We start from the raw sequence: 15,000 nt of genomic DNA, 5'->3' as shown, positions 1-15,000 counted from the left end.
TGAGGGAAACGTGCAGCTGGTGCTGCATGTGATGGCTGGGCCAGCCTTCTGAGTGCTGCTCCCACCTCTGCCTCTGGCTGTCCTACGGATTTATTAATGACATCTTTTCCTCAGGCTGGAGACACCACTTCATAGTGGACATTTTATCCAACTATTACACATGGTCTTTAACATACATTGGTCAGCCAGCCACCAACCTCAGCTGCCAACCTGAAATAAAGTATTTCAGGAGTCAGACAGTTTTAGCATTTCACATCTTTTTAATTCTGCATTTAATTTTTCAACAATTCTGTGACACCCAGGTCTACAATCTTTTTGAAAACGTGCACAAAAAAAAAAAAACGGGAGTTTCTTTTTCCTGCAAAGAATAATAAAAATAAATTCTGACTCAAGCAAAGAAAAGAGCAGGAAACTAGTGTTACTTCTAGACTTTTCTGCGACTCATAATTTAAATTATCACTCTTTCAGTCTCATCATATGCAAAGACACCCCTGTCTTTCAGCACCCCAACACCCCCGCCCTCACCTCCCTGCTGCCTAGTAGATAAAAAAAATATTTTCTCTATTTTAAACAAATATTCCAAATTGTTACCTTGATAGTATGTATCAGTGTCTAGGAAAAACACCCCCCCCACCCCTGTCTCACCCCAGTCCTCACCCCCCGCCACCCCCCCCCCCCCCACTCCAAACCCACTCTGGGCAACTGCAATAAAACAGGGTGACAACACAGGAATGACAAAGAAAATGCTAAACATTAAATTAAAAGTGACAAATAACACAGTTAAAATAAACCCCTACATACAGATTTCACACCCACTTAAAAAAGTCATTTTAAACAGGTTGCAACAACTGAACATCATACAGTCTGAGCAGACAGAGCATGGCAACACATGGGTTTCCCCACGAAGACCAGGGTCTGAAAGTCCAGCTCCCCCTAAGGGTGAGATCAGCAAATGTGGGGTGGGCAAAACGCAGGAATATAAAAGGAGCCAAATAAAAAAAAATGCAGAGAGAAAATAGTCCATCTATGATTTTTATTTTGTGATTTTTTTTTGTTTTGCATTTTTTTTTAGAAAAATCTGACATAACAACTAATCTGAGGCCTATTCAGATTTTTCCACCTTGACTTTTCTGTGATGGCAAATAAAGAAGGGAGAGAGGCAAGAAGCAAAAATCTCTCCACCCCCTGCCCGGCAAAAAAAACCCATTAAAACCTGCATTTAAAAGGACTTAAAAACAGAATTTGTTCTGAGTAATAAATATGTATATGCTTATGGATTTATAGGTGGGCAAGAATTTAAAATTCTTCTTAAAAAAAGGGGGTTGGGAGGGGGATGGCTGCGTCACTACAGTAAGGACCGGCAGGCAGAGGGAGGCAGTGTAGATTCAGTGCCACCTGCTAGTTGGTCGCCAGCCCGGTCGCTTCAGAGGACAGCCTGAGAACAGAAGAAAAACACAGAAATGAAGGTTGCCCTCCGGCACACTGACCGCACAGCCACACTGACCGCACACTCTCAGCACACTGACCGCACAGCCACACTCAGCACACTGACCGCACAGCCACACTGACCGCACAGCCACACTGACCGCACACTCTCAGCACACTGACCGCACAGCCACACTCAGCACACTGACCGCACAGCCACACTGACCGCACAGCCACACTGACCGCACACTGACCGCACAGCCACACTGACCGCACACTCTCAGCACACTGACCGCACAGCCACACTCAGCACACTGACCGCACAGCCACACTGACCGCACAGCCACACTGACCGCACACTCTCAGCACACTGACCGCACAGCCACACTCAGCACACTGATCGCACACTCTCAGCACACTGACCGCACACTCTCAGCACACTGACCACACAGCCACACTCAGCACACTGACCGCACAGCCACACTGACCGCATACACTCAGCACACTGACCGCACACTCTCAGCACACTCACCGCACAGCCACACTCAGCACACTGACCGCACACTCTCAGCACACTGACCGCACACTCTCAGCACACTGACCGCACAGCCACACTCAGCACACTGACCGCACAGCCACACTGACCGCATACACTCAGCACACTGACCGCACACTCTCAGCACACTGACCGCACACTCTCAGCACACTGACCGCACATTCTCAGCACACTGACCGCACAGCCACACTCAGCACACTGACCGCATACACTCAGCACACTGACCGCACAGCCACACTCAGCACACTGACCGCACAGCCACACTGACCGCACACTCTCAGCACACTGACCGCACAGCCACTGACCGCACACTCTCAGCACACTGACCGCACAGCCACTGACCGCACACTCTCAGCACACTGACCGCACAGCCACACTCAGCACACTGACCGCACAGCCACACTGACCGCACAGCCACTCTCAGCACACTGACCGCACAGCCACACTCAGCACACTGACCGCACAGCCACACTCAGCACACTGACCGCACAGCCACACTCAGCACACTGACCGCACAGCCACACTCAGCACACTGACCGCACACTCTCAGCACACTGACCGCACACTCTCAGCACACTGACCGCACACTCTCAGCACACTGACCGCACAGCCACACTGACCGCACACTCTCAGCACACTGACCGCACAGCCACACTGACCGCACACTCTCAGCACACTGACCGCACAGCCACACTGACCGCACACTCTCAGCACACTGACCGCACACTCTCAGCACACTGACCGCACACTCTCAGCACACTGACCGCACAGCCACACTCTCAGCACACTGACCGCACACTCTCAGCACACTGACCGCACACTCTCAGCACACTGACCGCACAGCCACACTGACCGCACACTCTCAGCACACTGACCGCACACTCTTAGCACACTGACCGCACAGCCACACTCAGCACACTGACCGCACAGCCACACTGACCGCATACACTCAGCACACTGACCGCACAGCCACACTCAGCACACTGACCGCACAGATAAACATCATTTTAAATGATAACGTTACAGACAGAAACTAATTTTCATTGTAAGCACCAACTCACGTGTGTGTTCTATCAATACCAAGGTGCTATTTTGTACAAATGTGGAACGATTTCAGTATAATAATATAATAAGTATAGTTGTTATTGTAGACGGACGAAAGAAACAACTGTTAAAATCATCCCGACAATGACTCCGGAACTTGCTTCTAAACTGAGAAACTCCGACATGGCAAACTTCAGGATAAGTTCAAGTACTAATGAATCTGTCAAATGACCATGACTATGACACATGAAACAACAGACAACTTGTCATTCAAAAAAAAAAAAAAATACCGCTTGAGTGAATTTACTTTCCATGATCGAAAACAGCTTCTTGGGTATAACTCGAAAGTATAGTAAGCGAAAGTATGACGTATCCACGCGATTTTTCGGGGTTCTGGTAAGTGTTGCATGCTGTCCATGCTAACACAGTCAGGCATATCAGACTTGTATGGACTCACCATGTTACTTTCGTCCCGTGTTAGTTTTGTACCGGCTCTCCCTACATGTTTCAGATAAGTCATGTTTGAGGTTGACGAATGATAGGTGAATCTTTGCATGCAGAGTTTACATGTCACATTCATACACACTCGAAATGATCCCACACTTTGGATGATTTCCTGCCCGTTTAGTCGACTATTAGGGGGCAGCCCTACAGGAGGAGGGGATTTGCAGCTAGCAGCTTTTGAATAAGGTGTGAAAAGAGGTGCGGTACCTGGCCAGGTACGCCCCCGCGCTCACCTGGCATTGATGAGGTACTCAGCTAGGCTGATGCTGGCAGCCGAGCCGGTGATGGTCACCTGCCGATCGGACGACCCCTCCACAGGGTTGGCGATCTTGATCTGAGCCCCTGACATCTGCCGAATCTCATTAATCTTGGCACCCTGACGGCCGATGATGCACCCGATTAACTGCAGATTGGTTAGAGGTCAGAGGTCAGCACTGCGGCACAGCAACAAGTATTGAAATACAAGACTGCAGGTTGGTATTCTACGTGGGGCACTGCTGTTGCACCCATGGGCAAAGTGCAGACGCAGCATGGAAACGGGCCTTTAACACTCAACACCATTCTCAGACTCCATCTGCCTCATTTCCACAGAACAGAGGCCTTCAAACATTACCAGTCACTCCTCATCAGAAAGGTGCATTTTCATTAAGCTGGTATTTGCATTTTCTACGATTCCTTTTATAAGCAGTATGTGGAGCTCCAGTTCTTTCTGTTCAAATAAAGATTCACTGCAAAGACACAGCGCTCCCCTCCCCGCGGGCGGTGGGTGGAGAGGGAGGTGCAGTGGTGTGTGCGCGTGGAGTGTCAGGGCAGAGAGTCACTCACGTCGTTTGGAATGGTGAGCTCGTGGGAGCCGGCCTGGGCCGAGGCTTCGATGCCTGAGGGGCAGGAGAGCAGAGAGATCGGCAGCGGCATCAGACATACACACTGTGCCACAGAGAGGGGACAGCTGGCTCAGAGTCAGGACTGCAGGGGTCAGCAGCCAATGGACTTAGCAAAAAAGCAAAAAATCCTAAATTCCGTAAAGTTCAGCTCAAGCAGACTCATATTTCTAATATGTCGCTTCATCCTCTAAACATACACATCTGCTTTATTCCGTGGGGTGGGGTGCAGAGGCGAGGAGTCTCACCAGTGAAGCCCTGACTGCTAGGTGCCAGAGGGAAGGGGCTCTGTTGCATGGCGAGCTGGTGCAGTTTGGTGAGCTGTGAGAGAGAGGAGCACTGAGACACATCGTCCAACACCCCCCCCCCCCCCCCCCCCTCCTCTATGTGTAGAGCCCACAGACTCCCTCCCTCCCTCCCCACTTACATCGGGCTGTGGGATGGCATGCTGTCCTTGAACCGCGTAAGCCTGCAAAGTGAGCACAGCGTTCAGAGATTACCACACAGCTCTCCCGCTTACACACACCCACACCCACACCTACACACACCCGCGCACACACACACACCCCCATACACACACACACCCACACCCACACCTACACACACCCGCGCACACACACACACCCCCATACACACACACACTCCCCCCCCCACACACACAAACACACCCGTGTGCCGTCACACGATCTTTGATCTCTTGCTTTGGTAATTTTTACCTTATCAGAAAAAGGTTCTAAGCTAATTACATTATTGTTTTCATTAATTCATCCAATAGCAATTTCAAAAATGCTGTCAAGTAAATTTTAATAGGCATAGCCTACTTACAATTTATCCATCACATAAACTGTATGTGTTGACAGTCTAGTTTACATGCTGACATGTAAATTTGTAGTCTAGTTTGTCCATCAACACACTCTAATCAATACCAATGTGAAACTTTAAGTAGCATATTTTGATATTCTAACCTTATCAGAAAAGACTACCAGGATATAACTATAGAATGTTCTGATAGTCTGAAATACCTTATCAGAAAGTGCTACCAACATAAACCTACAGGTAGCTTATTTCGATAGTCTGAAATTGCTTATCAGAAAGTGCTACCAATATGAACCTTGTCCACCCAGTGCCAGCCAGAAGCAGATGGGCTCCCCCTCCCCCTTTTAAAAAGCGCTATATAAATAACCCGAATAAACCTACAGGTAGCGTATTTCGATAGTCTGAAATACCTTATCAGAAAATGCTACCAACACAAACCTATTTTTATTTAATATAGGCTATTTATTTTTTATATACTTTCATTTACATGTTGATATATTGTGCAGCTGTATATTTTAGAACAGGGTAGGCCTGTTGCTATTTTTGTTCTCTTTACATTTTTATTATTTGCACAGCTGTGTGTTTCGTTAAGCAGGAGAGGAAAGCCTGTAATTGTACTCTATTTTAATCAGTCTGTTATTGCTGTTGAAAACAACTGAAGGAACATTCTCAGAGATAGGCCTATTATAGGCCATTTATTTTACATAATTTTTCATTTACATGTTTTGCAGCTGTTTATTTTCAAACAGGGAAGGAAACCTTGTCTTTGCATTTTATTTTGATCAGTCCGTTTTAATAAAGGTGCTTGTGACATCTCACATGTGGCTTTGACTTACAACTGAACATTTAGCCCACTTTGTAGAAAATACCGATATATATCGTTTATCGCCATTCAGCCTGCTTCTTACAGTAACTCATTCACACATTCATGTTACTGTCCCCAATTACCGAGGGCCAATCGCTGCTGTCCCTGATTACCAGAGATGAACCCAGCATGGTACTGGATCAGTGTGCTTTCAGCACTCAGGCTACACCTCTTTACTGCTCACACCTCCCTCCCAATGCCCCCCGCCCTCTGTCTAGCAGCGACTGCCTCTCTTACCTGTCCACCTGCAAAGATGACCGGCGACCCAGAAGGTTTGGGTCTGTATGGTATGGTCACTCCCTTTGGTGGTGACTGAGGAGAGAGAGACAGAGACGGGGGGGAGAGAGAGAGAGTGGGAGAGACAGAGAGAAAAAGTGTGACCACACAGTTTTCAGTTTACACATTTCTCCTCACAGTGACCTTATGGGGCATTCAGTACAACCAAGACAGCTTTCTGTCCTTAAGTCTGGGCCCTTACACACACATGTTGCTACAGGGTCCACCCATGTGCTTGAGTTACATTGGTTGACATCGGTTTGGTAATAATCTGCACAGACTCATTGGTTACAGTGCCACTGTGGGAGACACTGTGCTGTTATAGAGCCCACAGCCTTACAGTGTTACTGCCACTTTCCAGCCAACAGTCTGCATCACCACGATGTCTCTGCCACCCAGTCTCTACGTCTGCACGATGCTGCACTGCCCTCACGCTTCTGCGCTGCATTCAGACGGCGCTTTATACCCACTGACGGTTAGCGTTAGCGCTTTGTACCCACTGACGGTTAGCGCTAGCGCTTTGTACCCACTGACGGTTAGCGCTAGCGCTTTGTACCCACTGACGGTTAGCGCTAGCGCTTTGTACCCACTGACGGTTAGTGTTAGCAGGGACAGTTTGGAGGCTGAAGGCGCGGTGCAGCAGGTTTCCTCCTGTTAAATACGGACACACTGGTCTCCGCTGAGCCCAGCTCACATGGCAGAGAGAGAGAGGGGCGAGTATGTCAGCCAGGTGTCATCATCTCACCCCTCCAACACCGCGATTTGACAAGCACCTGCGAGTCACACGGCTGACATCAATGTTAGACTGAAAAAGTAACCACTGATTAAAAACTAATCAAGGTTAAGAAAGAAGAAGCTCCAGTTAGAGTGAATTTCAGGCACTGGGCCGGCTGACTGGGCCGGCACAGGGCAGGACCCACCTCCAGCATCACCACGCAGATCTGCTTGACACACTCGATGATGGACTGTGGCGTTCCCGCGATGGTGATCGCTCGCTCTGTGGAGTTCGGCAGCATGTCTCCTGCCACCTGTACCTGAGCACCTGTGGACTGGGGGTGAGACAGAGAGATACTTTGCTGATCCAAAAAAGGAACTTGCCTTGCCAACAGTCAAGCATGTTGGGAACAGAGGTACACAGCATAAAACATAGGACAATAAATACTGCAACTGTATCGTTAACAAGCTGCAGAATTTCGGTAATGTCTGTAGCGTGCTACGTGCATGTATTGCACACGAGGGGTTTCATACTTCATTGCAAATGAGTTGTTGCACTGGGGGGATCGAATGGTGATGTCCCCACAGCAGCAGGGGGAGGAGCTGACCAGCTGAACAGGACGTACTGATATGACCAGGTTCATTCCTCCATAAACCACATCAACAACTCAACCAAACACCGCGGGGCTCCAGAAAGCCCATAATCTCGGGACCTATGTGCCGTCAGTCAGACATGAATGAACCAATGACCAAAGACTTTGCCCTCCACAGCAAAACACTGACTGGCTTAATGCAGTGACGGACTGTATACTACACAGCTCCATAGATTCTGAGGTTCAGCAAGCTTCATGCTAACATCACTAGTGGCCTGAATGAAGAGACGCTGTGATCCTCCCGATGAATGAAGTCTTTATCACTGCAATATCATAGTGTTCTCACTGCAGTTTCCACACAGAGCCACAGATCATCACTTAGCAAGCTTTTCAGTAGGCTCACGTCTGGGAAACGGAAGATGCATTCCAATTCCAGTCATAATCTTTCAATCCTGTGTACAACAAATTTATACGTAATAAATATATAATCTATATGCTCTTCCCCAGCTGTCTGGCCCCAGGCCTGCTGGACACGCCCACCTCTCTGATCTCTTTGATCTTGCAGCCGCCCTTCCCGATGAGGGATCCGCACTGGCTGGCAGGAACGACGATGCGCAGGGTGACGGGGGGCTTGCTTGTGGCCGTGCTGTTCGTCATGGAGCTGCTAATGTCCTGGAGGAAGGGGGGAGAGACATCACCACCAAACCGAAAACACAAGGCTGAGTTTACAGCAGGCCGTGGGGGCGGAGTGAGGGCGGAGCTGAGCCTCGAAAGCTCACATGCCGACCTCATGATGTCAGCAGCACAAAGGGGCTTTCATGTCACACATCTGCAAAAGGGGGCACTCCAGGGAGTCATATGTCTCTTCTGACTCCACCAATTATCTTTCTGTTAGGTTTAGACAGAGAGAGAGCTAATTTTAGCATTTAACTTCTGTTAATATATTGACACGTATGCCATTTTGTGCTGAATTATTTTTTAAAAACACCACAGCACTCCCTCTGCCCGTCCCAGTGGAACGCTCTGGAGGAACAGAAACCCCACAGCACTCCCTCTGCCCGTCCCAGTGGAACGCTCTGGAGGAACAGAAACACCACGGCACTCCCTCTGCCTGTCCCAGTGGAACGCTCTGGAGGAACAGAAACCCCACAGCACTCCCTCTGCCCGTCCCAGTGGAACAGAAACCCCACGGCACTCCCTCTGCCCGTCCCAGTGGAACAGAAACCCCACAGCACTCCCTCTGCCCGTCCCAGTGGAACAGAAACCCCACGGCACTCCCTCTGCACGTCCCAGTGGAACGCTCTGGAGGAACAGAAACCCCACGGCACTCCCTCTGCCCGTCCCAGTGGAACAGAAACACCACAGCACTCCCTCTGCCCGTCCCAGTGGAACGCTCTGGAGGAACAGAAACACCACAGCACTCCCTCTGCCCGTCCCAGTGGAACAGAAACCCCACGGCACTCCCTCTGCCCGTCCCAGTGGAACAGAAACCCCACAGCACTCTCTGCCCATCCCACTGGAACGCTCTGGAGGAACAGAAACACCACAGCACTCCCTCCGCCCATCCCAGTGGAACGCTCTGGAGGAACAGAAACCCCACAGCACTCCCTCTGCCCATCCCAGTGGAACGCTCTGGAGGAACAGAAACCCCACGGCACTCCCTCTGCCCCGTCCCAGTGGAACGCTCTGGAGGAACAGAAACCCCACGGCACTCCCTCTGCCCGTCCCAGTGGAACGCTCTGGAGGAACAGAAACACCACAGCACTCCCTCTGCCCGTCCCAGTGGAACGCTCTGGAGGAACAGAAACACCACAGCACTCCCTCTGCCCGTCCCAGTGGAACGCTCTGGAGGAACAGAAACACCACGGCACTCCCTCTGCCTGTCCCAGTGGAACGCTCTGGAGGAACAGAAACACCACGGCACTCCCTCTGCCCGTCCCAGTGGAACGCTCTGGAGGAACAGAAACACCACAGCACTCCCTCTGCCCGTCCCAGTGGAACGCTCTGGAGGAACAGAAACACCACAGCACTCCCTCTGCCCGTCCCAGTGGAACGCTCTGGAGGAACAGAAACACCACGGCACTCCCTCTGCCTGTCCCAGTGGAACGCTCTGGAGGAACAGAAACCCCACAGCACTCCCTCTGCCCGTCCCAGTGGAACGCTCTGGAGGAACAGAAACCCCACAGCACTCCCTCTGCCCGTCCCAGTGGAACAGAAACCCCACGGCACTCCCTCTGCCCGTCCCAGTGGAACAGAAACCCCACAGCACTCCCTCTGCCCGTCCCAGTGGAACAGAAACCCCACAGCACTCCCTCTGCCCGTCCCAGTGGAATGCTCTGGAGGAACAGAAACACCACGGCACTCCCTCTGCCTGTCCCAGTGGAACGCTCTGGAGGAACAGAAACCCCACAGCACTCCCTCTGCCCGTCCCAGTGGAACAGAAACCCCACGGCACTCCCTCTGCCCGTCCCAGTGGAACGCTCTGGAGGAACAGAAACCCCACAGCACTCCCTCTGCCCGTCCCAGTGGAACGCTCTGGAGGAACAGAAACCCCACGGCACTCCCTCTGCCCGTCCCAGTGGAACGCTCTGGAGGAACAGAAACACCACAGCACTCCCTCTGCCCGTCCCAGTGGAACGCTCTGGAGGAACAGAAACACTACGGCACTCCCTCTGCCCGTCCCAGTGGAACAGAAACCCCACAGCACTCCCTCTGCCCGTCCCAGTGGAACAGAAACCCCACGGCACTCCCTCTGCCCGTCCCAGTGGAACAGAAACACCACAGCACTCCCTCTGCCCGTCCCAGTGGAACGCTCTGGAGGAACAGAAACACCACGGCACTCCCTCTGCCCGTCCCAGTGGAACGCTCTGGAGGAACAGAAACCCCACGGCACTCCCTCCACCCGTCCCAGTGGAACAGAAACCCCACAGCACTCCCTCTGCCCCACAGCTCTGCAGTGGCTGCATGCAGCTGCGTATCTTCTCTTTCTGCCCATTCCTGCAGCTGACGGGGGGCTCTTCTGCGGGGGAACTGAAGCCCCCACACAGCGGCCTGCTGCAGGCAGGCAGGGTTAGGGTTAGGGTACAGGTGTGCACTGTGGTTTTGGGTACACCGGTCAGGGCATGCAGGGGTACCTCTTCCAACTTCTCGATGATCATAGAGAAGGCCCTGAAGATGGCTGTGGTGGGCCCCGCCAGGGTGATGATCCTCTCGGGACAGTTCCCCTCTGAGATGTTGATGCGTGCGCCGCTCTGTGGAGCACAGGAGAGAGGGGCCATGAGACCCACGCTCTCAGCACAGACTCCACCCCCAGCATTCACACTAGTTTCACAGCCACATCTTGACACAAAACACAGTTCTGTCCCCAACAGGAGGGAAGTGCCGAGCAGCCAGCAGAGACTGGAGACTCTGCCATCCCTCTATCCCTCCGCCCCTCCGTCCCTCTATCCCTCTATCCGTCCGTCCCTCTATCCCTCTATCCCTCCGCCCCTCTATCCCTCCGTCCCTCTATCCCTCCGTCCCTCTATCCCTCCGTCCCTCCATCCCTCCGTCCCTCCATCCCTCTATCCCTCCATCCCTCCATCCCTCCATCCCTCCGCCCCTCTATCCCTCTATCCCTCCGCCCCTCTATCCCTCTATCCCTCTATCCCTCCATCTATCTGGCCTGAGAAAGGGAATGAAGGCCTACCTCTTCTCTCATCTTCTTCACAGACTCCCCCTTCTGCAGGTAAAACAAACAGGTGAGACAGAATATCTCAGCATTGACTGAGTGGTCTTCTGACATTCAAAGAGAAATCAGACCCACCTTTCCAATGATGCTTCCAACCTCCTGCAAAGAAGACAGAAACAGTCATTCAGTCTGTGGCACCGAGACCAGAAACAAGCACATTGTTCTGCATGTTCATCAGGCTTTATGCACTGTACATCACTGCATTTACAGCGAATGTACATTAGATTGACAAATTTGGTTGGAATTAATATGACATTTATTCATTTTATTCATATATCAGCATTTGTGTGTAAGTTTTTTGGGCCCACACAAGTTTGGGGTGGGGTGGGGTCTTGTGTGCAATTTGTATCAAATGTTCACCACACTAAACTAGAAGGATCTGTGATTCTGCACAGAATCTGCACTCATAAAAGAAAACATGAACAACATTGTACCTGTGGCCCAGGGAAGTCAAACCTGACAATACATTTCAGAAATTCTGCCAGAGGGGTGTTAAGGCCACTGATCAGGGTCGTTAACCGCACACGGTGTGTCCCGATATGCAGACAGCCATACAGAACACTTTCCTCAGGCTGAAGTCTCCCGTCTGTTTGTTTTCATACTAGCTTTGGTGTGTGGCGGGTACTGTGCTTTAACTGGGTCAGCGTTCCCACCTTGCCGTGCATGAGCAACCTGATGGTGAGGGTGACGTTCAGCCCTCCTTCAATAACACCGGAGTCCATCACTGCTGGGACAGAGATGCTGACCTGGAGAGAGCCGGGTACGAAGCTGGAAGAGACAGACAGGGGTGAGCGGAGGGTCTCCATGTGTCCCCCTGTCCCATCACACACCGCGTATCTGGGCAGCTCGCTAGTTAAATAGTTAGGAAAGTATTCCTAACCGGCTGGCTAATGGTACCATAACCATCTCTGCGGTATGGGTATATGACCCGACACAGACACCACGCATCCACGCTAAAATACAGGCAAACACATCAGCTTTAAATAGGTTTATCGATGTCTGGCTCGGTAGCAACCGAAGATCCAGCAAACTGCTGCCGTGCGCACCCACGCCACACAGCTAGCTGCAAACCAACGGCGAGCCAAAGTCTGGTCATGGATAAAGCTAATCGAAGTGATCGACAAGCGCTCAGTACTGTGCTTGGAAAGTATGAATAAATGAAAGGCTAGCCAGCTGAAAAGCTTAAATGCAGCTTCTCTCCTGGAGTCAGACTTACTGCTACCCAGAGCAGCACGCCGGGCCTGCATCGAAACGCAGACCGCAGCTGCGCAAAAACAGCACTGAGAACATTTGCCCCGACATCGTTAGCTAGGAGCGCAGGTATGAATTACCTAAAAATCCAAACCCGATTTGTCAAATACCTTAAAGTTGAAACTGTAAAGTCGCCATGTCATTTGCTAGCTGGATAAGTTAAATCAGTTCTGTAGCCGTTAGCAAATGCGGCCGCCCATTCATTGACAATGTTAGCCTGCTAGCGTTAGCTATCCAAATGTTCACACATGCTAGCAAATTAGCCACGCTAAAGTAATACCGGAGTGACCTCAGCTTGTTGGATAGCACTAGCCACTCAGCTAACAGGGCCCGAGTGTAAAACTAGCTAAACAGTCAGATAGCACTGGCCATTTCATTTTATTAAAGATCAAACATTATTAGTCTGACCGTCTAATGATCAGATACACAATGGCGGAAAGGAAGGGAGAAAAACAGCTAAAACATTCGTATCGTGTCAGAATCCGCACCGCGGCTAGCGGGCTAATGCAGAAGAGCCGGCCGGGCGCATCGGCTGAGGCCTAGCGCCAGCCTGCCGGGGAAACTCCTGTTTTCCACGCTGAAAATCAGCAATCGCACAGTCTCCTCACCTGCTTAGCTGCTCACCTGATCCAATCCTCGGGACGCGTCCAGGGGAGGGGAGGGTTGTGAGGGTAGAGGGGAGAGGTTCGGGAGGGTATGCACCCAGGGGGAGAGTGTTAAAAGGATCCGGGGAAGAGGGGAGAGAGACTGTATGAGATCGAGCTCCACTCTTTACACAAAAGACAACAAATCTGGCACCTCTCAACTTTCACCTCTCACCCGACCCTCCCCCATGGCAAAGATGGAGGTGCAGAGATCCCCCCCGTTCAATCTTAAATCAATCAATCAATAAATAAATAAATAAATAAATAAACTCTCCAGTTTTATAATCCACAATGATGAACTGGTTTTTCACAGCGCCGATGCATGTTTGAGGTAACAGACTGTGGGTCATTATAATAAATTATTATAAATTATGATAAAACATGGTAATATCCGGAGATATCATGGTTTCATCTGGCTCATCTGGGAAACATATTTATTTTTCAGGGCTATTTAACACTGTTTGTCTAACATTATTCTAGAAATTCACAGCATGTTCAGTGAAAACACACACCTTGGCATTGATCATTTACCCTGCAAACTAACGGGATCCTGGAGTCCAGAACACCATGAAGAGTGAACTTCACAGGTTAATATCAGAATAATCGCACCATTTCGATTTCTCATGGCAGCCAAACTACTTTCAGAGACACTGCAGACAAATTAGATTTTTGGCCAGCAAAACAAAAGTATTATTTATTTTTGCAGTTGTTTTTCATTTGTTTGTTTTAAATCATAGTTAATTAAATTTGTAAATTGTCTCAAATGTGGATGGTCAGATGATCTAACGAGGCTTCAGTGGTGGGGAATTCCTCATCAAATCTGTTTTTTGAGGAAAATTCACAGAAATCCCTCCTGCGTTGTGCAACTGTAGAAATGAGTGAATGAGACATGTTCTGTAAGCTGGTATAGACCCTGATCTGTTCTGTATGTGAAAGAGGCTTTCTTTTAATAATTAGAAAGACATTCGACTGGATGATGCAAATGTGATACTGATGTTAAGACAGCTTTTCATTTGCATTTATTTTATGCTCTGTGGTCCAGCCATGCTGAAATCATTCCAAATAAGCAGCTACAGTAACTGAGATGGATGCACCAGTAAAGGGGCTCTTCACTGAAGCGTGGGGGTTACTTGCCTGTCCGAGGTCTGTCTCCCCCGGAAACGCCTCACCAGGGGAGGAGGAATCAGCATTCTGAGATTACTGTGGAGGGCTGTAGTGTCTGAATGACCTGCCTAGCTTTGTACAGTCACTGTTTCTGAATCAACACAAGCAGAGTTTGCTCAGGGTGATACTGCCATTTTTCAAAGAGTTTTCAAAATAAAATGAGATACAATTTAAACACTCATTTTCAATTAATGCAGTTCTTTCAATATATTTAAATTATTTTACATGGGAAAATGATGCAATACAAGTAATCATGTGTGCATGTTCAAAACTATCCATATTTTGAAAATGTAATCATGTAAAACAGCTTCAACTCATTCTAACACATTGCCACATAAGACCTATTTCCCCGCTGGGATTTGGGAGAAGTAAAAACTCAATACAAACAGAACATGCTGTCAGAGCAGCTGTTTCAGGATTCAATAATCCACACCAACAGATTATTCAAGTTAATTGTAATTCATATTTTAGATATTCCCCCTCATAAAATGAAGCAGTCATCCCCCAAAAGTAATTAAAATGTTGAAAAGAAACAGA

General features: G+C 49.7%; 2 protein-coding genes across 3 annotated transcripts in view; both read right to left on the bottom strand.

Moving 5' to 3' along the window:
* Window positions 1-682: 682 nt before the first annotated feature.
* LOC118780639 (poly(rC)-binding protein 2) lies at window positions 683-13,552 on the bottom strand. 2 transcript variants are annotated; one of them, XM_036533251.1, is made up of 13 exons: window positions 13,264-13,552; window positions 12,058-12,172; window positions 11,480-11,503; window positions 11,363-11,395; window positions 10,809-10,925; window positions 8,215-8,346; window positions 7,288-7,416; window positions 6,329-6,403; window positions 4,838-4,879; window positions 4,659-4,731; window positions 4,355-4,407; window positions 3,763-3,932; window positions 683-1,435 (listed from the first exon to the last, which is right to left on the bottom strand). In XM_036533251.1, exons 2-13 carry the CDS (start codon window positions 12,124-12,126, stop codon window positions 1,399-1,401), a joined length of 954 nt encoding a protein of 317 aa, XP_036389144.1. In that variant the 5' UTR covers window positions 12,127-12,172; window positions 13,264-13,552; the 3' UTR covers window positions 683-1,398. The 2 variants fall into 2 exon arrangements, with proteins under 2 accessions (XP_036389144.1, XP_036389145.1); XM_036533252.1 differs by having other exon boundaries at window positions 13,280-13,552.
* Window positions 13,553-14,697: 1,145 nt separating this feature from the next.
* Window positions 14,698-15,000, bottom strand: part of LOC118780232 (anti-Muellerian hormone type-2 receptor-like) — a 9,916-nt gene continuing 9,613 nt past the window's right edge. Inside the window, exon 11 of the mRNA XM_036532641.1 lies at window positions 14,698-15,000. This exon is cut by the window's right edge and continues 307 nt beyond it. The gene's annotated coding sequence lies outside the window, so the exon portion shown is untranslated.

The sequence above is a fragment of the Megalops cyprinoides genome, chromosome 7 (genome assembly GCF_013368585.1).
Source record: "Megalops cyprinoides isolate fMegCyp1 chromosome 7, fMegCyp1.pri, whole genome shotgun sequence".
NCBI lineage: Eukaryota > Metazoa > Chordata > Actinopteri > Elopiformes > Megalopidae > Megalops > Megalops cyprinoides.
Note: the sequence above shows the minus strand (reverse complement) of the source record. Positions and strands in the feature narration are given on the sequence as shown.